The sequence below is a fragment of the Dermacentor andersoni genome, chromosome 9, assembly GCF_023375885.2.
Source record: "Dermacentor andersoni chromosome 9, qqDerAnde1_hic_scaffold, whole genome shotgun sequence".
NCBI lineage: Eukaryota > Metazoa > Arthropoda > Arachnida > Ixodida > Ixodidae > Dermacentor > Dermacentor andersoni.
The window spans coordinates 45253964-45278473 of NC_092822.1; the positions used below are offsets into that span (position 1 = coordinate 45253964).

General features: G+C 50.0%; 1 protein-coding gene across 2 annotated transcripts in view; it reads left to right on the top strand.

Moving 5' to 3' along the window:
* Positions 1–24510, top strand: part of LOC126527944 (CDK5 and ABL1 enzyme substrate 2) — a 150154-nt gene that overhangs the window by 58095 nt on the left and 67549 nt on the right. For both annotated transcript variants that reach the window (XM_050175781.3, XM_055069044.2), the window contains exon 2: positions 23938–24122. In XM_050175781.3, coding sequence (XP_050031738.2) covers positions 23938–24122 — 185 coding nt within the window. The remainder of the gene's footprint in view (positions 1–23937; positions 24123–24510) is intronic.

The window sequence follows — 24510 nt, forward strand, 5'->3', positions numbered from 1 at the left end:
CGGATCCATCATGTAAATCGCGTTCAGCAATTTCAAAGTTTTGTTCAGGAGCTCACTTTACACACCTCCGTCCTCTTCGAGGAGCGAAGTGCAATGAGCAGACTACCGTCACTTGCACTATATACCAGGTGTTTCAGTGAACGCTTCCAAAATTAAAAAAAAAAATTGCCTGTGGAATTTGGCGCAATTCTAGTCCATGATATGGTCTACTCGAAGACGCAGACGTTACCTACACAAGAAATTTAAATGCATATTCAAATAATTAGCAAAGCTCCACTAATTGATTATTTAAAGAATTAACCTTATGGCAGTTGCTCGTATTGCAGTTTACAAATTCTAACCGGGGAGTTCGCAAGAGGAATCCACTTCGAACGAATTCTCAGGATGACACCAGTTTCGAGATATTGATTCCCGAACTTTGTGGAGGAATACATTTGTGTTCCAGTTACTTTTGTGCTTCAATGCATAAATCGAGGTTTCGTTCAGAAAGTAAGTGGAACGGCAGTGCATCTTTACCGCAAGTTTGACGGCGCATATCTCGTAAGCGGTGTCATTCACACAGTTATTTTCAAATGATTATGCCTTGCAGCCTCACCGCTAGAATTTGTAAGTTGCAGTATGTGTCGTGAGCTAATAGTTAAAAAACATAATTCATGAATACTGTTTCATTAGTCGGTTATGCATTTCAATTGTTTGTGCAAGTGATGTCCACCTCTTCGAGTAGACCAGCTCGTAGACTAGAATTGTGCAATCTGCCACAGACACTCAGGCAGGCACACATCAGACACAGACAGGTACACATCAAACCGTACGTGCGTCTGGTTGACCTCCTTACCTTTCCTTTCTTCCTTTTCATCCTCCTTTTACATCCACACATAGACGCTCGTGTAAGCTCTCCCTTTCCCTCTGTACCTCTAGCACGTGACCGGCATTCCCGCACTTCACAAGCATGCACTTTTCCCCAATTTGACCCCAATTTCCCTAATTCTCCCCAATTTAATGCTAACGTATTAAAGGTGCGCGCCCGTGGCAAATAGGAAAGAAATGAATCGTGCAGATGGGCGGAGCCACATAGACGGTATAGACGGGCATAGATAGATGGCAGACACAGACTGCAAGGCCGAGATGAACAGAGAGAGAGACGAACACGGAGGTGAATGGGACTGGCGAGTAGTACAAGGTCCACGCGGAACTCTTGTGATCCCTCTCTCCAAAGAGCCGGGTACTAGCTGGGACGGACTTGGGACTTTCCGGCGCTGCATTTCTCAACGACCCTTGTAATTGACGAAAACATTAATTCCTTACTTTCTTATTCTTTTTTTTTCTTTACAGCGAAGCTGTTAAGGGCCAGTTCCCCCCTAGATCGTGTCCGTTTGTAGACACAAAGCTCCCCTCACGCTTGGCCGATCCCGAAGATAGTGCAATGCCGGGCCGACCCGCGGCGGAGGTGCAGTTCGCCATTAAAGGGCCCACATACACAGCTTGGCTGGTCATCCTTCTTCGCAGAGTGTAAGGGCACGGAGTTCCTTTTTTTTTAGGTTATTGTTTTCTCGGCCCGCACCCGTCTCTCCTCTTCCTTCCGCTCACCCCCTCTCTCTCGTACACATGGGGAAGGGGACGCGAGTCGTCGCGGCGCATAGCAAGCAACGCAACGCGCACTATAGTAGTATAACTCGCAGTGTTTCCGTTACGCGCCGGTCACGCTGACCAAAGGCCGTATATACGCGCATACCTTTCTACCACCCCCCACTGTACACGGCGGCGAAACAGTATACACCCGCGTGCGACCATGCGTGTGTGTATACGCGACACGTATGTGTTTTGGTCGCGGAAATCGCGCGACGCTCGCGTGATGCGCAGCGATGCGTCCCCGGGAAGCCCGACGGAAGTCGGGCATCGTGTGCGCGGAATGCGCCGAGACTTCTGCTCAACTGCAGCGCAGCCATCGACGTCGCCGCCGCTGCAGCTGCATGCAGCTGCGCGTCTCGATCGGAGCTCAGTTGTTGTTGTTGGTCGCGCATCCCGCGATGCGTGGGCGCCTGGATGTGTGTTATAGTTACACTGTGGGGCTCGCGAACAAATGCGCCAGTCTGCAAAGGTGAAACAGTGCCCCCTCCGCACAATCCCCGCCCTCGCGGCGTTGTGTGTTGCGACCCGCGGCGGTATACGTATGGCTGCAGCGAATGAATATGGCGGCCGCGCTGCTGAGCGCGTGGTCGCGGGTATGATTCCCGCGCGGTCGCTGCGGGCGCCGCGTTCCGGCGGTGGCTGCAGGCGTAAAAAAAAAAAAAATCTCGGTGACCTTCCAAACTGTGAAGGATGATCACCAGCGAAGCTGTGTATGTGGGGCCCTTAATGGCGAACTGCACGTCCGCCGCTGGTCGGCCCGGCATTACACTATCTTCGGGATCAGCCCACGTATGGGGAGTTTTTTGCTTACAACGACACGAAAATTTCCTTGGACGGTAGAAATATACAGCTGTTCAAAAAAAAAAAAAAAAAATCACGTGTCCTCCTCGCACCGTAATCCGAGTGTTGCTTTGGGGCGTTGAAAAAAAACCCACGAATAAGATCGCGCTTCTTCGTCTCGCTGGGCACCTAGCTGCGTGTGTAGTTGGGTGCACTATTAACAAGTCTTTTTTTTTTTTTTGGAGTAGGAGCGTGTGCGAGCAACAATACGTGTGTGCAACAGCTAATGTTGTGCATAGTTCGTAAAGTGATATCACTCCTTCTGCACTCGCGCATCTCTCGCATATAGTCGCGTATACGCCACACTGAGCTCGGACACGTGGTAGCGGATTCCTGATCAGCCGAAGAGCCACACAGGCGTGGAGTCAGCGCCAGACTATACCAGCGCCTGTACATATAGTAAACGCCTTAAGCAAGCAAGCAACATGCGCTCGCTGCCAGCTTCCGTGTACGTACGCCTTCGCTATTTAGTCGGTCCTCCCCGGACACGGTACATAGTGGTATATACTTTGTGGGCGTTCGGGGTCTTTTCTTCGTGCGCGAGGTGCTGCGTTGAGCCTTCCGCTATACTCTGCATGCGGGACCGGAATGCCGTCCCAGCAAACACAGGATGCTCGCTGCTATATAGCTGCTGTAGCTGATAAGGAGGGGGGGGGGGGGGGGGGGGGGGTTGCGGAGCTGCCGCGTTTTCTTTTCTTTTCTTTTTGCCGAGCTACGCAGCTGTGCCGCCTCGCTAGCCTTCCGCGACCGGATGCCCGCGCGATCGAACCTGCGTATCTGACGCAACCGCCGTGGCGCTATGTGGGTCTCCGGACGCGTGGCGTACGTGAGGCGGAGCACGGGGAGCTTTAGCCGCGGTCCGCGTAACGTGTACGTGGAACGTAAAGCTCCGCGAAGTACACTGCAGGTGTCACTGGGCACGGTATATGCAGGTGACAGCTCCGGTAAGGACATCTCGCGACGTGTCGTCCGTCTTTAACGCGGGTCGCGTTCTTCTACGTGTACGGCTGTGCCGTGATGCGCTATATGTAATCTCATTCGAACTCATCAACGGTGTCTTTTTTTTTTTTTGCGGCCCCTGTATACCGCGCCTGCGACCTCCTCTTGCCGGAAGGCATTCATTTAGCGCCGAGACGTATGACATGAAAGCTGCGCACTGGTTCATCTAAGGAGAGCGCTGCCTCTCTCTCTCTGTTTTAGGTCCTTCGAGGTTGCGGGTTCGATCCCGGCTGTGGCGGCCGTATGTCGACGGGGTTGAAGTGCGGAAAACGCACGCGTGTAGTCGGTGACTTGCATTCAGGTGCAACCCGATGGCGGTCGAAATTGATCCGGACATCTCCGGCTATACGGCGTGCCTCGTAATCAGATCGTGGTTTTGGCACATGCGTGCATCCCGGAATTTTTTTTTTTCAATTTTCGCGCTATTCCGCGGCTTCTGCGCAGCTTTATGCGCAGCTCCGGGATCCCCCCCCCCCCTTCCCCCGCTCCTTCCTTGGGATTCCGAGAGGCAGGGTTGCCATGCCGCTTCGCCGGCACAGCTGTTGCAACTTATGCGCACGGACGGACGGACAGGACCACGCATTCCCTACTTCTATGGCTCACAACTGTACGCTGTCACATAAAAGGTACACCAAAGAGAAAACGAATTTGAGGTGGATTACTAAATTTCCCTGCTATAATATATATATATATATATATATATATGCATACACACTACGTGACTGGCTCAAAACCGAGGTAATGTTCTTTGCCGTCGCTTGGAGATACTCAGATTATTTATTGCATACCGCCTGATTACGTAATTAGTCTTAATTAAACATCTCAAATACAGTTAGATGAAAAGTGTCTGTGAGAAAATTGTACGGCAACATGAAAAGCTCCCGATACAGCTTTTTGTCGCTCAGTACGTGCTACATAAGTGGTTTTTTTTTTCGAGCGTGAAAGAAGCCCGCGAATACAGGCAGAAATGCCTCGCGACAAAGCAGCAAGCGAATTGACCTTCGCGCTGCCTCTCGCTTAAGTGCGAACTAAGCCGCAAGTGCAGCGCGCACGAGGCTATCAGCACTCTGTCCCCATCGCAGATCGCATGCAAGATGGGGAAGACGCGACGGAAGACTGCGCGCTTCTTCCCCACTTTCCTCCATTGCGCGCATGAGATAGAGCCCACCATCGTCGGCTCACCATCGCAAGCTTTCACTCGCACATACAGCACACGTTATCTCCGTTGGAGTTTATGCGGAACATCACGGCGACGCCGACGGCAGAAATGCGCCTAGAGTGTCCATATAAAAAAGTGGCCAGGATTCGATCATCCGCCCCACCGCTACTGCTACCGCTCCGCAGCCGAGTGTGCTATAACCACTGCACCACCGTTGCAGCAGGCCACAGTGATGAATAGTATTCGAGCCTGTGCACGCGGTCGGGCTCTGCCTGACGGATCATTCACCAGATGGCAGAGCGCGCGAGCACGGCGAGCTGCAGCCGCTTGCTGCGCGTTTCGCGTTGTCGAGGACCGGCCCGCAGACAACGCGTCGCCGGAGCTCATGGACGAGGGCGAATAACATGTAACGCGCTTCAGGCACCCGTTCGACGAGGACCATACGACATCCCCCCCACCCCCTGAGTATGAGGTGGAGTTCGCCTGCGAGGCCAATGAAGAAATGTAGCGTCAACGCCATTGCGCCGCTCGTAAAGATACTGTCCTGGATCGGCAAAGCGGTGTTATCGTGCTGAAAAAGTGGCGTCATCGAGAAATCAACACCTAACGCAACGTGCGTGAAACAGTACTTTAATGAGGACTCCGCAAATAAAACTCAGCCGAGAGATCGCAATGTGGCCGATTTGTCGTCGCCTTGCGTTGTTGCGACCTCGTAAGCAGCGCGCACTAAACTCGGCGACGTAACCCGGCGACAAGTATAATGCTCTCGCACTTGCACGTCGTGAAGATTGCTTAGGTGCCCGCGGGGGCGCCGTTGGGGGCTCGAGGCGGCCCCAGGCTCTGGCGGCGCAGTCTTCTTCATTCCTGCGCCAAACTCAGCGTCCCCCGCCGTCGCTCTGCCTGACGGTTTCCTCAAATAACCGGTGGTTGCCAGCGCCCCTGTATCACTGAGTCTCGGCCGGGGCGTCTCGGACCCGCACGCTCGGCAGCCGCGAGCTTTAGCGCACGTTTCGAAAGAAACGCCCGTTCCGGAGAATTAGCCCGGCCGTAGACGCTCTTTGGCCGGAATATTAGTGACGTCTTGATGACGCAAGTGAATCGCATCACTCGCTTCCTTCCTATATATATACTGTGCGCCGAGAAATAGTCCCACTGTTCGGTCCCTGCCACGAACCAGTACACTTCAGTGCGGTCCGTCGCTCGAAGTACATATCTAAAGGCGCTTGTTGTTCGGATAGAAAGATATTGCGGTCTTTTCCTGCAAGGTGAAGATGCGAGGTAGTTGTTGCGAAAACGGTGGTTTTATGATGTGGCGTACTCGTAAAGTGTCGGCGCTCGAGAGATTGGATTCTCTCCCTTCCCCACTTCGTTGTACGGAATGATATCCGGCTAAAATGTCCGTACGAGGTGTGTGCGGTCACAAGGTGACGCGACTTTCCTAGGTTCGCACAGGTCATTTCCTTTGTTCCGCGTCGAGAAATAGTCCCTCGTTCTGGCTCTGTTCTTAACAGCGAACAGTGCGCAGTGTATGTGCATGGCTGCTGGGAAACACGTCATTTGAGCGCTAGTTAATTTTTACCTTTTTTTTAAATTGTTTCTGAGCGCAAATAGACGCTGACGACGTTAAAAACAGCAGTTACAAGCGGCGGATTGACACGATGACTCGGCGTGTATGACGACGCGCGTTTTCCCGCATTTAATTTGCGCCAAGTCAACCATTGCATCTTCGTCACGTATAAGCGATAGCTGACAATTTCATAGCGCACGCCGAGTTAGGACGGCGGAGTGATACAGTGGCCTGACGCGCAAGTCCGGCCTTCGCGGTGATGGACACGCTGGGAACGCGGGTTTAGCAACACTGCACGCAACTATTAAGGCGAGGCCCTGGCCGGCCGCGTCTTCCGCTCGAGCCTGGGAGAGGGCGTTCGGCGCGGATCGCGCGCGTAGTGATGGATGAAGCATGGCGGCTCGCAACGCGCGCGGTTGTGTTACTAGCGCCAGCTGCTGTTGCTGCAGCCGCTGCTTCTATACTGGCGCTCAAACGTATAGCGTTCTTTGCTTTTTCTTTCTTCCGTTATCCCCGTATTTTTCTTCGTGTTCTTTCTTTTCCCTGGTCTCCCTCATTCATCCGTCTGGACGGGGCTGCTAGGACGAGCTTGGAAGGTTTGTTTTTGTTTAGCTTCCTTCTCTTTCGTTGTTTTCTTTCAGCTTTACCCTGACGTCGAGATTTCTTTTCCAGTACCTTTCCACTGGCTCGCGAAGCGGGGGAAAGGCTTGGCTGGCGGCTTCGCTTGCTTACTCATCGCCGCTCCCGGCTACTTTGTGCTATATATGTTCGCACCCTCTGCGCGCGCTTTCTCGCCGGCGCCTCGTAAAATTGAATTTAGGTGGTTTTGTAGATTTTGTAGAAGAGGTTTCGAAGCACGCGGTCGCGCGCGCTTCGAGACCCTTGCTGTATAGACCACCTGCATGATCTAGACAATTCTAAAGCTCCTGCTGTAGACGAATTGTGCAGACAGTAGCATGTAACGCCCTCCGATATAAGTCTGAAGACTCTCGCCATAACCAAACTATTAACCCTGACAGTAACTACAATGTAGACTGTAAACATCTGCTGTAGACACTCCTTGCAGATGGTCGTCGATACGGTATATCGGTAATTCTGGACAATCTACACACTCCTGTCATAGACAAACCACAGAGCCTACTAGAATCTATACAATCTAGATTATCTATAGAGACCCTGATGTGGACGTTCTATGCGATACATAGATAACCTGGACGATCTACAGACTAAAAATTATTTTCTTGGGTTTTACGGGCCAACCATGATTATGTGGCACGCCATGGAGGCGTGCCTGGGCTTCTTTAACGTGCACCCAATGCTCGGTACATGGGCGTTTTTGCATTTCGTCTGTCTCCATCGAAACGCGGTTGCCGCGATCGGGATTCGATCCCGCGATCTCGTGCCGATAGCAGCACGACTCAATAGTCGCTAAGCCACCACGGCGGGGGTGCTTGACAGACTCCTGCCATACACAAACTACAAGCAGCCCCTGATATAGCGATCTAAGTTATGGATACACACCTGCTGTAGATCACATGTGAAGCACTAAATACAACATGTCGATAATCTAGACATGCCTATGCAGACTCACACCAGATCGATAGAGAAACTACAGATCTTGCTAGAGACAGTAAGGCTCTCACAACGCGGTGCCCACGTAGCCCAGCTCCCCCTCTTATGCTCTCCTCCTCATTTAATTGACAGAGGACTTTAGTGAAATTCCACAATTGTCAAAGATTTTTCTAAACTATTGATGGCGTAAATTGATAATTTGCTTCTTACAGTTACTAAATTTCAACTTCTTTGTTCTAAATCCAACAAACCTCATCGAAATCGGTGCACTGATTGCTGCCCCCCCCCCCAAAAAAAAAACGACCTCTCCGTTTTTATGTATTTAGATAGGAGCCCCCCCCCCCCTCCCCCCGAGCCTATTAAGCGTAACCGGCAAAGCGTCTAGCCGGAGGGCGGGGAACGGCGCATCGTCCCTACAAGAGAGTGAATGCCCGTAAGGCCGCGCGATTGTTTGTCAACACTGGCTCATACTTCCTTTTTGTATTTTTTCTTCTCCCCTTCGCCTCCCTCCCCCCACCTTCTCACGTCGCGCGTACCTACGCGGACGTAACACGAAACCCCAAACTCACGCACATTCACATCGAACCACACGTACGCTCGCGCTTTGTGGGTACGTCATTGTTCTCGGCAACAGGCATCGAGGGGGGGGGACAGGAGGGGGTGGCACGCGATATCGTGTCGCGCGAAGCCCCCCCCCCCCCCCCCCCCCTTTTTTCGCAACCGTGCGTTCACCTCGCGAATTGCACCGCAGCCTTCCCAGCTCTGTAGTCCAACACTACGTGCACACCGTCCTTGTTTTGCTGGGCACCTATTTTGTGTTTCGCTTTTGATCGTGCTTTGCCACTATAGGCGTGATCGAAAAAAAAAAAAGAAATCCCCGACCTCTCTTTCGTCTGCTGCCTTGGTCGCTTTTCTTCTGTTTCCTTTTTTTCTTTTTCGTTTTAGCTTTATAGCTCGGAGCTTTCCGTCGCACCATTCGAGTCGCATCTCATGTTCTCTGGTGGCCCACACGGGCTCTCAGCCGGGGACGTACGCCGCTGGACTCGTGACGATGTCGTCCTGATTCGAGCCTTTACCTAGTGTGTGTGTGTGTGTCCTGTGAAAGCATGGCGTTATGTACGCATGGGAAAGAAAACAAGAGACACGGCACATGAGCCTACGCTCGCGATCACGCCATTGCAGGAGCAGCAGCAGCAGACGATGACGTAGTCGACGCGCTCTGGCCTGGCCATGGGAACAGACGGACAGTTGGGTTCTCAAGGCGCGATGAGGCGTCGCGCATGCGCAAATCGGTGGACCTTGAAAAGAAAAATTTAGTGTGGGAGGAGAGTTGAGTGAAGTTCAGGTGACGGAAGGCGAGAGACTGCGGAGTGCGCCGAAGGAAGTCGATGGCGAGGAGATATATGTATGGGTCGCGTTTCGAGCACTTCGCGGATGTTTGTGTGGCCGCCACTCGCAGCCTTCTTCCGAGACTTGCGAGGCGCTTTCCTTTTTTTGCGCGTCAGAGATGCTGCAAGCGGGGCCGTGTTACTGCGCTCCAAATAACGATATGCTATGCGGGGTTTCGTGGCAAATGAGCTTTTAATGTTGTCACAGAGCGGAAAGATCTAAGTCAGTTATATTTAACCCTGCAATCTCTAAACGCAGTTCCTCGTCAAGGAAAGTTAAAGCAAATTGTTCACCTTTGCTTCTGGTCACGAAGAGCGCACTTATCCTAGAAACGATGAAGTGTTACTTGACACAGAACCTATAACACTTAATCAGTAGCGTTACGCTGGAAAATATGATTCAATGATTTTTCGTAGTGTATGCATGTAATGGATGTCTGGAAGAAGTAACTTACTGAAGCATTAGCACTCACTCATTGATTGATTGATTGATTCATTGATTGATTCATTGATTGATTTCGAAGTCTCAAAGAAACGCTGGGGTCCCCATTGGGAGGGCATTTCGTTGACCTCGACAAGCTGCGATCCCTTGTTAAGGTATACACCCAAATCCGAGCACACACGAGCCTTTTCGCGTTCCACGCTCTTTCGAGGTGCCTCCTTTACCGTCAGGCATCGAACCCCCGACATTGTGTTCAGAGCCAGAACGCCCTGGTCGCTGAGCATCGCGACGCCGTGGCTTGCAACGGTGCCGTATAGCTGCCGACAGTGTCGCTTCGCAAACACTAACGTTTATAAAAAGGTGCGAGTTATAGCGGGGACAGTACGGTACTTTCTTCCACGCGCGCGTGTAGCATGCATACGCGTGCGCCTTTTTCTGGCTATCAGTGCTGACCGCAATTAGCGAGACCGTTGTTCCGCTTCTCGCAATGCCGAGCTTTCTGCTTTCTCGCGTTGCTTTCTCAGCTGAAGCGTCAGCGGTGACAGGCAGCAACACCTCTCACGCTATCTGCTTTCTTGCTTTCTTTTTTTTTTCTTGCGGCCGGTGTGTTCGCCTTCGCTTCACTTTGACGACCGCGTCTCGGACGCGGCTCTTTTCCCGATAAGAGGGCCCGCGACGCTTCCATACGCGAGATACGGAAGAGGCTCGTTCGATAAGGACAACCACTATCTCGAAGGGGCACTCCGTCTAAAGTTATGTCCGAGATATCGTGGCCAGTCCGCGTCAACCCCTCGACGCTTCTTTCCCCATTCGTGCTCCTGACAGGGACACTACCCCGCTTCTTTTAACGCGAGGGCGTTAAACGAGCCCGTGTCGCAGGAAATCCGTCGTCGGACGTCGTTACGGCAAAAAGATTTTCGAACCACACGTGCCCAGGCCTTCCACGTGACGCAAGGAATTGACTGAACTTTTTAATGCACGTATCAAGCTAAAATACGTGGAAAAGTCGTGAACTACGACTTGAACACCACTTGCAGACGTGATAGCTCTCGGGCTGTAATTTGAATGTACGAGAAGACATAATTCTGTTATGCGAAAACTCAAACCCCCCTTTTCCAGCGTTTCTACAATGCATAGACCGTAGACGGCGTCCGCCATTTGTACACACCGGCGCGTAAATATCCGAGTCCACAGAGCAGCTCGCCCACTTCCTTGAAAGACTTCCAGATGGCGCTCGCCTCCGCCGCATCGTGGTAAAGCAAACATGTCTGCAATAAACATTAGTAAGAGGCAATTGGAGGATTGGTGGAAGAAAAGTAGGGAAACGACAAAAGACGGAGACGTACAAAAGCACAGTTCGCAATAGGGGATCAGAAAATTTGGGCGTGGTAGTTCATATTGTTTTCCTCTCTGTCTTTTCCTTTTTTTCCTTTTTTTCCTTTTTTTTTCTTCATTGTTTAACCTAGGTAGGATATTAGGCAGTATAGTAGCAAGAGCTTGGTGGCGCAACCCACCGCCCCGTTCCAAAGGGGACGCTCATAACATCCATCCATAAATCCATCGCGGCCCCTGCAAGATGCCACGTTTCGACCAGAAAGCCCGCCTTCGTGCATAGCGTTCGCCGCGAGCCTTTTTTTGGTGAACATTACGTCTACATACGCTGCAGTTGCCGGGAAGCGTGAGAAGCAGTCAGGGATCTTTGAATGCTATCACGTTCCACTCTTAAAGGCGAAGCTTAAGCTTTGTCCAAATTTTTTTCCCGCGTCTGTTGGTTTTGCGTCTACATACCCGTTTGGGAGCAAATGCTCGTGCGACCCCTAGAGCATTCCGGTGGAAGTGGCCTTGAGTGTCAGTATTGGAATCAGGTTCTCAAATATTATGTGCAGAGCAAGAGTGTGAATGAGAAAATTGTAGACCATCCATTTTGAGGTTGGTCTACAATTTTTCAATAATTCGGAGCTTCCTTTAATTTTACGCGTCGTTTGTTATATATATATATATATGTATTCTATTTTATTTATTTAAATAAAGTAGGACTGTTCTTATTGAGGACTGCCCTCATTGGCCAGCCGCGTTCGCTAAATTCATTCGCCAAGCATCACGATTGGCTGGCATTTGCCAGCCGATAACTTTTTCGTAAACTTTCTTTGTGGGACATGGACTCTGGGCGTTCATGTTCATTGTATAGGCTGTATCCCGTGCGGCATTTTGTGCGACCTGTTGCATAACTCTCACGTCCTTGTTTTATCTGTGCCTGCGTGCGTGGGCATTGTGTAAATGTGTGCCTTCGATTTATATCACGCCTTCTTGTACTCGTCTGCGGTTGTTTGGTGATACGTGCGCTGTATCACGTACGCTGTGTACGATATCTCCGCGCTATCTGGATTGATGGTCCGCGGTGGGGGGAGGGGAGGCTTTCATGTTGATCCATAATTGCGCAATCTATACTTCTACATTTTTCTGGCCTTTAGCTCTTCGCAGATAACGTGGCGTCGAAAAGTATGCCGCAAGTAGCTCATATATATATATATATATATATATATATTCGACGAGGCCTGCACTCGCAGCGCTGTTCCGTGGGAGCTATGTAAGCAATTGACGTCGTTGCTGCTATACCGCATTTCTCGCCGCGTAACTGGCGATCTTTAACACCTGCATCCCACCGAGACCCGAAAGCAGCTCGAGACCGTAACGCTGTTCAAGTCGATTCTTATTACTGGCTGGTTGGTCACGAACTTGAGGGTGGAAAAACAAACAATTTCTGTTTAAATACCCCCGATGGATCTCAGAAGCAGGACTTCCGTGTGGTTGGATAAAGTGACCGTCTCCCCTACGTTTCGTACAGTGAAAAAAAAATAAATAAGTGATTTTGTTTGCATGAACGCAGATATGAGAATGTAACATCGTGAGGTGGGTTGGCATGCATGCGCTGGATTTTTTTTTTTTTCGTGTAATTTCGCAGTATATTCGGAACGCACTTCACGGATACATACAATCAAGTGGACGCGTCTAGCTCTGCCAATTGTCTCGTGCCGTTTCGCGCAGGCGCTCTCTGCGCCTATATCTGTAGTTGAGGCTACTGAACGTGGCGATGGTCGCGGGTTCGTCTCCCGATCCCGCGCGGCCGGCCGCGTTCGGATGGGAGCGGAATTCGCAGGAATGCTCGTGTAACGTCATGCTCTGGGTGAACGATAAGAGAAACCCAGGTGGTCAAATGTAAATGTAATCTTTAACGCTGCGAGCCCGGTACTTCGAAGTCACGAACGGCTTCCGCTTAGTCAGCGTGACACAGCATTCTCGACAGGAAGGTAACAAGTGCAGCGTTTTCAAGAAAGAGAGAGAGAGAAATAAACTTTGTTGTTAGACCAGGCTTCTTGAGCCCAAAAGGTGGGTGGCCTCCTCAGTCCAGGTAGCCATGGCTCGCTGCCGAAAACGAAACGCAAGCAAGACAGATGGCGGTTATTGGTGTGCGGCAAATATACACCCCAAAGGGTGCGACTGTCTTTGGTGTATAAAGCTGTTTATAACTCAACCCTTACTCTTTTTGGGTGTATGGGTGTGTTACCGATCGAATTACATATCTATTCAATTCTAAGGGTGCACGTTTACAGTGATAAAGCGTGCGTTATATGTTGTGTTATATGTTACGTTATATGCGCAGTATATGCGCTGTACGCAGCGTCCGGTATCGCAATTCAGATAGCGGGACCGAGGGAGATAGAGCGCGTCTCTTTTCTTTTTTTATCGCTTAATTGTTACGCGCATTCGCGTATCTTTATTGACCACCGTTATATATCCTTACGTATAAGATAACGCTTAAGAGTGATTATTGTTTGGCCGTAGTTCGTGATCGCGCAGATACTGGAAGAGGGGGCGCAAGTTAACGCATTCAGACAGGCGAAGGACACGCGTGATAAGATAGCGTGCCGCAGCTAGGGCACGCGTGTGGTATAAAACTGGAAAGTCCTCCAAGCCGCAGTGTCCTTATCAGCACTGCGAGCCATGAAAAGGTATGAGAAGTCTCGAACCTATAGCAAGAAACGATCGAGGCGCGCTGTGGCGATCACGTGTTGGGCCGATACGCTTCGGCTTCCGCCATGTTGCGCGCTGCTCTCTCCGAATTCTGACCTTTCTCCGTGTGTGGTATCAATAATAATAATAAACCTGACGTCTATCAAGCTCCGGTAACGCAGTATTCCTATAGATTAATATACCTTTATGAACACGCCAAAACTCTCTACCGTTGCGCTAGTTCATGCGGTAACATTTCAGTGTCGCAATTTACTCGTTTCATGTTCCATTGATCTCTCTATTCTTCCTCCTCTTCTCTTTCCCGATCCCCCCTCTCTCTATCATTATTTTACGTTCAACGCCATCGTCTCATCAAAACGTCATCGCCCCCGACACCACCGGCGTGGTCGATGCCGTTGCTGCCACCCTGTCGGAACGTGGTCTTCATCGTTACCCCCGTGCGCATCGCTTTCCCCCCCTTTCCCCACCTCCGTTCCCGGCTGACGTCACAACTTCACGCAACACCCTGTCATACGTCCCGTGATTCTTCTTTCCTGTTACCGTAATACCCCCCCCCCCCCTCCTGCCCACCGTCCCTTCGATTCCCGGCTGATGTCACAACGTCACGCAACACCCTGCTTTACTTCTCATCATCCCTACTTCCGGTTGTCGTTGACTCCCCCCCTCTTACCCCCCCTTACCCACCTCCGTTCCCGGCTGACGTCACAACGCCACGCAATACTGTCATACGTCCCGTCATCCCTCTTTCCTGTTACCGTGATCCCCCCTTCCCCCCAACCGTCCCTTCCGTTCCCGGATGACGTCACAACGTCGGGCAACACCCTGCTTTCCCATCATCCCTTCTTCCGGTTGTCGTCGTTTCCCTCCTTTCCCCTTTGTCGCAGGCTTCGGGAAGCGTCTCGCACTGTCTGCTTCTCTGTGTCGCTAGAGACGTGAGTACGGCACGGTTGTAGCGCATAGTACGTAGCCGTAGACTTTGGTCGTAGCACTTGTCACGGTCTCTGGCTGTGTTGCGTTAGGCTGCATCATTTGTTGGAGGCTGCGCTAGCGAGCTTCTTATTAACGGGGCAAGATGAGGAATAAGCTTTAATTATAAAAGTGAGCCGATGGTAGGTTCGTCCGAGTACTGACACGATATTTTCGAGCTTTCCTTCCTTTTTTTTTGTTCTTTACTTGAATGTGCGGTACCTCCAAGCCCGAGAGGAAAAAGAAACACCTAGTGACAATACTCAGAGCGCCGTAACTAATTTACTGCGGTAGCGTTTCTACGGCCAGTCTTGGTTTTGTTTACCAAGAGCATATATTGTGTCGTGACGTAATGACACAGTATCTTAGGCGTAAATGCGTATCTAGGTACCCGGTAGAGGTACCCTTTTAACATGAACACAATGCACGGTAGACTGGTGATTTTTTTGCATTTCGCCCTCTGTTGCTTGGTGGCTACGGTGTTGGGCTGCTAAGCGCGAGGCCGCGGGATCGAATCCCGGTCACGGCGGCCGCGTTTCGACGGGGGCGAAATGCGATAACACCCGTGTACTTAGATTTAGGTGCACGTTAGAGAACCCCAAGGGGTCCAGATTTCCGCTGTCCCCCACTGCGACGTGCCTCGTAGTCAGATCGTGCTTTTGGCACGTAAAACCCCACAATTTAATTAATTTGATTTGCATTTCGCCCCCGTTGAAGTGCGGCCGCCGCGGCCGGAATTTTCGTAACAGCGTAACGCCAAAGGCAGTAAGCAACCACGTAGGGTAGTGTGTGTGTGTGTGTGTGTGTGTGTGTGCGTGTGCGTGTGCGCGTGCGCGTGCGCGTGTGTGTGTGTGTGTGTGTGTGTGTGTGTGTGTGTGTGTGTGTGTGTGTGTGCGTGCGCGCGCGCTCGCACAAGTGAGCTGATCAAGAAATTCGCCTTCCATAGATTCCTTCAAAAGTGTCCCTGGGCTGCACCTCAAACGGGACCTTGGATTATACGTTCCGAAGTCGTTGTGGTCCTTGAGGGATTCGCTCTCATCTGACTCTGTGTTTGCCTGCATTACAGGTGGCCTACGCCTAGAATTCGTGTAGACCCGTCAACTTCTGTTGGGTTTACTTAAACAGCCTGACACGGAAGAGCTGGCGAGCTGCGCCGTCAAGATTGCGAATCTCAAAGCGCACGGGTGTCTCGGTGCCCTTTGCTCCCTCTCGCGGGGAATCTGTAAGGACGAGAATACGCGAGATTCTCGCATATAGGTTGCTGTACATTTCCTGGGCCGAGTAATAACCTAACGAGTCTAATATTCCAATGCTTATTCATTTCCGCGCTTCGGCAGTTTACCGAGCGCCGATCCGCCAACGTTATTATTGCCAGGATCGGCTGGCAGTGAGCGGTGAACGATTAAAAAAAAAAGAAAAAAAGGAATCGAGCGAAAGGAATCGCTACGTCACGCCGTGCTTTGGGTACGTATTACGTCGTGATCGTTTCATTTTTCCATTCTGCCGTTCATCGCTGGCTGGCGTGACGCCGAACAAACCTTTGTTACCGTCAGTATGGGTCCCTCTCCGCGACGGGTGATAAGAATATGAACGAAGTCGAAGGAAAGATCATCATCAGCTTGTCTACGCCCACTGCAGGGCAAAGGCCTCTCCCATATACTTCTCCAACTACCCCGGTCGTGCGCTAATTGTGGCCCATGTTGTCCCTGCAGACTTCTCAATCTCATCCGCCCACCTAACTTTCTGCCGCCCCCTGCTACGCTTCCATTTTCTTGGAATCCGAAGGAAGGAAAAATAATCCCTGCATAATGTGGACCCCTGGTTTCCTCACGGTCGCTACGCAACGGCGTCGTCGACAAACTTAATTGAGGTTGGTCGCCCCCGGCGGATCACGCCACCTCGGTCAACGTGTCGGGTGTTTCCCGTCGCCAGTGTTGGGTAAGTTACGTCAGCTGCGAGTCAGGCGAGTACATCGGGCGCAATTTTTAGAACAACACTCTGCCACCCAGTGATCCCCGTCGAGCGGATCCGTCTTATAATGCTGTCGTCCTGTTCTCGCTCCTGTTCGTCCCTGCGCTTGCGCCTGGCGTCCGCCCTGGCCCGCAGCCCTCGCAAACAGCGTTAGCAAAGCCCTCTTCTCGTCATTTACCCTTCCTCTTTACCCAAACACTCGCACGCGTCCCCTTCCAACCTCGTCAACCTCGTTTGTGCTCGCTTTGTCATTGAAACAAAGCCAGACACCTTCCGCAGTCTCTCTCTCTCCCTTCGTCTCGGTTACCGGTGTATACACCCACTGGGTGCACCGCGACCCCCGGCTCATTATGTCTTGGCAGGCCAGGTGCGATTGCAGCGTAGACCTTGGTGGTAGCAACCACCAACAAACATGGGTCGGCAAAATAAGTGCATACTCGCTCACTTACTCACACTTGCTGGCCGGTATACGTCCTTAATATTATTATTTTTTTTACTGTGTAGCTATGCACATTCACGTTAGCTGGCCCTAGCCAGCATTCGGTCACGTGCGTATCCACGTCGATTCACGTCTACCAACTAAAGATAGGGGCCCCAAAGAAATAGCGTCGAAGCCAGTGCGCATGCGCGAGACGCGAACTGTGTTAGGGTTTTGCATCGGGCGCGATATTTCACTGATTTAGCGGGAGCCCCAAAAGATTTGCCTAAACAAACATGGCGGCACCCATCGAAGCGACGGCTCTAACCTAGCACTAAACTGGGTTCGATTCATGGTGACGCGTGAAGTTCGCAAGCTAGAAGAAGTGACTGTGGTTATCGCTTTCTCTGAACTAGCTTGTGTTATGAAGATTGATTCATTAGACGCCGCTGATTCCGAATTCGACTGTGGATTTTATGGCTCGTAGGCCTAACACGGCTTAGCTTGGCTGGTTAAGGTATAGTTGGTTACTCAAAACTAAGTGAAACTAATTGTTTGCTGCTTACAGAATAACCACTAAATTGTAATTAAACGCGAAAACACGAAAGTCAAAATTACTATTCCTATTATAAAATCGTATACTTTATTTAATTATTTCTAATGGCTTTGACGCCGTAGTGGCGCTGTCAGAGCAAGACGCTATCCGCAAACGCGAAGCCCTATTCGAAAACTCTTCACTCCTGCGTGCCCCAACGCCAACACCCGCAAAGCTCTTTGGGGCCCCAAACTATTGAGGCCCCTCTTCTAAAACTCTCTAATGACAACACGCCGTGCAAAATCGATTTGCGTGCACGCTCTTTGCGTATGTGTACGTCAGATGGCACCCGAGAAAAAGTTTTACAAATTCAAAGAGCATCGCACTGCTGTTGGACGCCATATCAGAGGAGATTACAATTCAGGCGTAGCGTATATAAATAGCGCGCGAACGATTGAGCGCGTTCTGTTGGCACGTCCCGTGTATTCCGCCTAGACGCAAATGAAGCATAGTTTCCCTATATGCAATAACGTGCTAACTCGAGCTGGGTGGCACATGTCTGAAGAAAACGAGTAAACAGCGCGGAACAAGTAGACGTGATTGAGACAGATGAAGTGATAAGTCTTGGGTTTTCAATATAACAAAGAAATTGCGGTTTAATCAGCAGTGGATAAAATCAACAAATTGGAAGTGGGTATCGTCTGCGGCGCCGCCGCTCAAAATGTGCCGATTGCGCCGCAACCTACGGTGGCGCCATCTGTCACGGCTACGGTGAACACCGTGTTTTCGCCGTCGTTCCACTGGAACATGTTTTGTGAGAATTTGAAAATATTTGCCCATCTGTTGGTTTAGGCCCCGCTGGCCTCCTTGCACGAAGCCCTTGGGTTCAGGAATAACAGAGGGAAAGTAAACATGTCCGCATTAGAGGTTAGTAGAAGGGGATTGGAGGTTCGGTGGCAGAGAAGTAGGCCTAGATCACAAACAACGGAGTTGTACAAAAACGAAGTTCCCAATAGGGGCTCAGAAAGTTTGATGCTAGGTTATATTTTGGTCTGTTGAAACAACAACAACAAAAAAAAAAAAAGATAGGTAAGCCACTAGGCAAAAATAAAGAAAAAAGAGCTTGGTGGCGAAACCCACCGGCCCGTTTTCAAAGGGGGCGCTCGTATAGCATCCGTCATTCCAACCATGCGGAAACCCGGAAATTTTCGATTTGTCGAAAATTTCTGGGCGACGCGTCGCTGCAGTACGACGCCCGCTTCGGATTTCTCGTCGAACAAAGTTGGTCATCTAAGACCCGCAAATGTGGTATTGAACTAAACTCGCCACAACGTGCTAGCTCTGCGCAAAAATTCGTGCGCGAACATGCCGACGGTTTAGCGGGTCAAGACATACGTGCACCCGACACTCCTATTTGCGCAACCACAATCAGCGAGGTCGGGCGGCGATCGCGCGCGTTCTCGGAGGCGATGACGCAGCATGCAGTATATACAAAAGAAAAGAGCTCGGTGACTGGAGCCACGTGCCTCGCCCCCGTCTAAAATGGGACGCTCGTAAAATGCGTCCGCCCGTCCGTCCATTTCGCAGTACGTTATCAGTCATGAACGACTGTCTCTACTGCCCGTTATCAAGGACCTCACAACCGCGAAGGCCTTGGGAGTTGGGGTGCTATCATTCCACCGAAGGCGCGTCGTCGTACGTCGTGCTGCGTGTATTAGCAATGAGAGAGCTGGAAGGGAGATGCGACAGTAAACAGAGCGAGGTGAATGGGGAGCAGATAACATCGCTAGGGTAAGTATGTATACAGTGAGAAATCCTCTCTCATAATCGTATCAGATGTGCCCGTCGCGGTGGCTCTTTGGATTTGACGTGGTATACCTGCTCTTTGGCTCCTGAAAGCCTAAACGCCATTTCCCTTCGAGGACAATTAGAACAGTAATTGATTACTTGGTAATCGTTTCGCTGAGCGGTCCGACCGCAGCCGAAACTGCAGTGATACAGCTCGGCGTGTCACAGAAGCTAAGCTGAAGACTTTGCTTTACGTTTCCCGCGTTCCAATCAGCGATTTGAGGTGTCGTCGGTGTATCAGATATGGTACGTTGGGCTTTGCTGCGTTGATTGCCTCCTTTCTACTTTTTCTTTCTCGTTGATTTCTCGTAAGTCCTCCTAAGCAGGCAAACAAAGTGCGCAACCGCGATCTCGGAATCATCATCATCATCATAATCTCGGTGAATTGGTGCGAGCGAGCGAAGCAACTTCCCGGCGTCAACGCAAACCACGAGACGGCGAACGCGGCGGCGCGAGGTCTAGCCAACCGTGCCTCTGCTGCTGCGGTCGACCCGTCGTGGTGGTGGGAAACCAAGGACAGAATGAACCTCCTACAACGATATCGTGACGTGGTACAGACTAGAGGGAAGGACTATGCCGCCACCTCATCCGGGCGTGACCCGTAAGGAAGCGACGTTATATCGACAACTTCAGACGGGGTCGTTATTCACCCCTGTGCTAATGAGGCACGTGTGTCCGAGTGTCTATGTGAGTGACCTGTCTTGTGTTTGTCGATGAATTGGTGCAAATCTTTCCATTCTGCACATTCTTTCTCTGTGAGCCTCCTCTTTTGGACGCTGTCGTAGAGTTGCTTGCTCAACCACAGAGGATTCTTTTTTTCTTCTTCGGTTGCTTGAAACCGATTTTCTCAATAAGTTCTTCGCGAGGCATACTGCAAAAAAAAAAAAAGTTATTCGCGAAACATTTTTATTGTTGTCAGTATTAGGACGACTTCTTTGCTAATTACCATCCGAATCTTGTTGGTCCATCACCCACAGTAAGGGTATGCGCGCCATCGGTTAAGGAAAGCGAAACGAAACGACCTCGTCTTGTCTTGTCTTGTCTTGTGTCGCAGACAGTGGCGCGTACCCACTATGGGGGATTGGCCAAGAAGCAGGCGGTTTTCCGTAAGCTTAGAAGTATAGAGAAACTAGATTTGAATAGTGGAGCGCGGGACGATAGAACTGTAATTTAGACTTGCAATGGAAATATTGTTAAGAATTTTGATAAAATATTTCACCTCGTCATGAGCGACAGCTTACTTTGCATTTGTCGTCTTCAAATCAGAATTTCCTTTAGCTACCTCCTGCCGTCCAATCTTGGCCTATCCCCCCCTTAGTGAGTGCGAGCCATAACAGAGGATCATCATCATCATAAGTAAAACGCGTTGTGGGGCTAGTTGGTGCATAGCTCTCAATAGATGAAGCACCAACAGTGACGACACACTAGGAAGGAACAAAGGCAGGACAAGGCGCTATAGGTTGCTCAGCGCTTGTTCCGACTTTGTTCCTTCCTACTGGGCCGTCGCTGTTGGCGCTTCATCGATTGAAACCATCATCAGCTTGGCGTGGTCGAACCGTACATCGCCGACTCGGCCTGCAGATCGACGAATCAACTCGACGCGTCGCGTGCACTCCGGACGGTTACATGGGACTGCCGTGCGTGGGTGCGAAAGGGCGTACACATGCATGCATCCTTGCGGGCGTGATCGCTCGGCAGGAGACGTCGCGTCGGCACACTTATGGGCGCGCGCATAACTTAAACGTCTCGGAAACCCTTCGACTTCGTTTACGGCTCTCTGCCGCAGCTTCGCGTCAATGCGATGACCCGTCCGTCGGGCACTTGTCCTGCTGAACGCCTCGCCTGCCATGCGTAATGCTACATGTCTTTTGTCGATTTCAACATATCCGTTGGATCTGCATGATTTGCTTTTTCTTTTCTTTTTTTTTTCTTTTTTTGGATAAGCCATCGAGAACTAGGGGAAGTCAAAAAGACACTTTGAAGAACAATTATTCAATCTGTCTCAGTTGTTACCCTTCTACAAAACCGAAAAAGTCACTGTTACCGCGGGAACAGGCTTGGCAAGCCAGGAAAGACGCGAAAATGAATTGCGGTTTGCCGACGCCGCCTTGAAGTTCCCGTGATGTCATGGAATTTGATGCCGCCTGCTCGGGTTTAGTTAATATTTATCGACAAAGACGAACTAGAGCGTATTCTAAAAGCGTATAGCGATGTTCCAATAGTGAAATTTTCGAAACGACTGCAAGCGATTTCGAATCGAATTGATCCTATATAAAGAAAGAAAGAGGCCAAAGATAGAACACAACAAGTTTCAGGAACTGTTGCTGCCCCACGACGGTCCCAAAATTCGAGAAAGTAGATTGAAATTCATGACGTCATACCGACGTACTACCGGCACCGGTATTCCGGCGCGAAATTCACAATATGTAACTAACTTTCATTTTTCGTTTCTAGCATAAATAACCTAGCATCTAAATTGAGGAAAATAAGAGTTTTTGAAGGAATAGCTTTTCATCACTACTGATCTATTGTTTTTATTTAGCGTTCCCCTGACCTTCGAAAGCCGTTTCAAGTGGCATTGCGCACAAGGGCTCTTTGAGATTTGAGGTTTGCTTTATTTCACCACATCAGCACGTTTGTACCACAACAGAATGTACCGTTTATGGTGAGGATAGCAGTATAAAATCTGCATATCTGCAGCTTTACTAGCCCCACCAGACCCTTGGCACAAAGGCATCAACATGCGGTCTTACGCAAAATTTGAAATCGCAATTCACAAACCATAACGTGTAAACACTCAAGATGTCATAATTACATCAGAAAGAAAAAGCATTCAGTGACACCATATTTAAAATTGAGTTTTTTAGACATTGCACGTGAACTGTCGTCTGTTTGAATTTATTTAGTACATTGGGTTGCCAATACTGTAGAAGCGCGGCCGCCGTGGTGGGTGCCAGCTGGTGAACGGTGTGTCTTGTTGAACGCGCCGAGGGACTTATAGTTAAGCTTGCTAATGTACGTACGTAGCGGCTGTTATGGATAAGTTCTGATCTGAATGTCGTTTGAAAGATAGTATTCGTAGAAAGTTTAAATCTTAAAGATCTTAAATCTTGCAAGTGATTCGCACGTATGTGCATTGCACGGTGTATCTTTCGTCACCAGCTCTGTGCGCAGCACCAGGCGCACTGATTCGATGAACATTGTCCCGTTTAGGTCGCAGCTGAACTGTTTTAAATTTTCTTTTCTTCCGTCAACAATCCAATTGTGGAACAAGCTTGATGGATCCGTTAGACGACTACCATTTTCCGCAAATGTGAAACAATACATATTCTGTTAGTGTTAATCAGCACTCTTACCTTTGATCTGCATTCTGTAGACCGGTTTTGCCTGTTTTGTGTGATAATTTAACCGGTTATATTCTGCAATCGCGTTCTTGTATCTTCGAAGTTTTGTATTGACCCACCCCCTGGGGGGCAATGTCTCGTATGGAGACAGCAGTATTAGTAAATGAAAAAGAAATGCAACTCACCCGCAATTCGATCTTTCGTGCGTGTACAGCGGAACCTTCCAGGTATACACGGTCTCCTCGCATGACCCCCTGTAATTTGTTATTCGTACACGGGTCGATACCGTCGCGATTCGGGGTTCCGTAAACTTCGAGACCTCGGTGCGGACGGCCGTTGCTATAGCTGCCGCTGCAGTACTTAAGAGGAAGCTTTAGCTCGGGCACAACTCCGATGCGGCCTATTCAAATACATGTAAAACGCAAAAACGTTTTGATGAGATAACCCCTGGACCGATTTTAATGAAATTTGTTGCATTTGAGAGAGAAAGTAAAATTCTGGTGACTGTTGGTAGCCGAATCTCAATTTAGGACTTGAATATTGTTTAAAAAATTTTCAAATATTTGACAGTTTGAAAAAATAGAAGCACGAAGTTTACAAATTCATAGCTCTGCATCAAGAACAGATATCGCGGTTCTGTGAACGGCATCCATTAGATCATTCAAAGCGGACAAATTCGATATGTCATTTTACATCTTACATGAATTGGTTACGCTGTTTACAGAGGTTCTGCAAAAGCTGTATTTCCGTATTACTAAATGTTTCTATATTATTGTGTAACATACGAATTTTGTCCGCTTTAGATTTACTATTAGATGGGATTCCCAGAATTACATTTTCATTTTTCGTTCTTGAGTTAGAGTTGTAAACTTGATAGTGTCGTTTTTCGAAAATTTTCGATTTTTGCCAATTTTTAATAAAAAATTGACGATCTAACTCAAAAATTCGGCACCAAGAGTCACTGGATTTTAAGTTTTCTTTTAAATGCAACAAACATCGTCAAATTTGGTGCAGTGGTTGCCGAGAAAAACGAATTCTCCTTTTACATTATTTAGATAGGAGCACCCGAGCTAAAGCTTCCTCTTAAGAGGAAGCTTTCTCTTAAGAGGAAGCTTTCTCTTAAGAGGAAGCTTTAGGGTTTCCGGTATAAGACGTCTTATTAAGCGAATTTCGTTCAACTGAGTTCCAGGGCCTGCAGCATGATTTTTTTTCACTCCTTGTGCGCAGGGTACACAGCTTCGCCTCCGAGACTCGCATCCGGCTGCCGTCGGTGAGCGGTAGCGGCGGCTCCACGAGCGGCAGGCGCAGGCCCCAGCCTGCGAGCGGCGGCCGCCAGCAGCAATACGCCGCCTCCCGGAACCAGTCCTCCTCCGGTTCCTCGCACCAGGTCCGGGGCAGCTGCGAGAGCCTGGGTACGTGCCACGTGACAAGCGTGTCGTCACACCCTTTTCAGTCGTCAATTATGACGGCCTGTCTCAAAGTTACGCAATCTATACACACGCGGTCCGCGGGGTCTAGCGATTTGTTGAAGGTGCCAGGGCGAGCGCTGCAAGGGCGGGCCGAGATTAATGTGGCTTCCGAGAGCCTGGGTATGTGCCACATAGCGTATACGTATCATGCCCTTTCCAGTCTCAAGTATTGGTGGTCCGCCGATAAACTTTTCGAAGTTGCACAATCTTACGCACACCGTGCGGTCACGTAATTTCATTGTTGATGGTGCTAGGGCGAAGTGGTGCAAGGGCGGGCGAGATTAATGTGGTGTCCGAGAGCCTGGACACGTGCCACGTGTGAAACCCATTC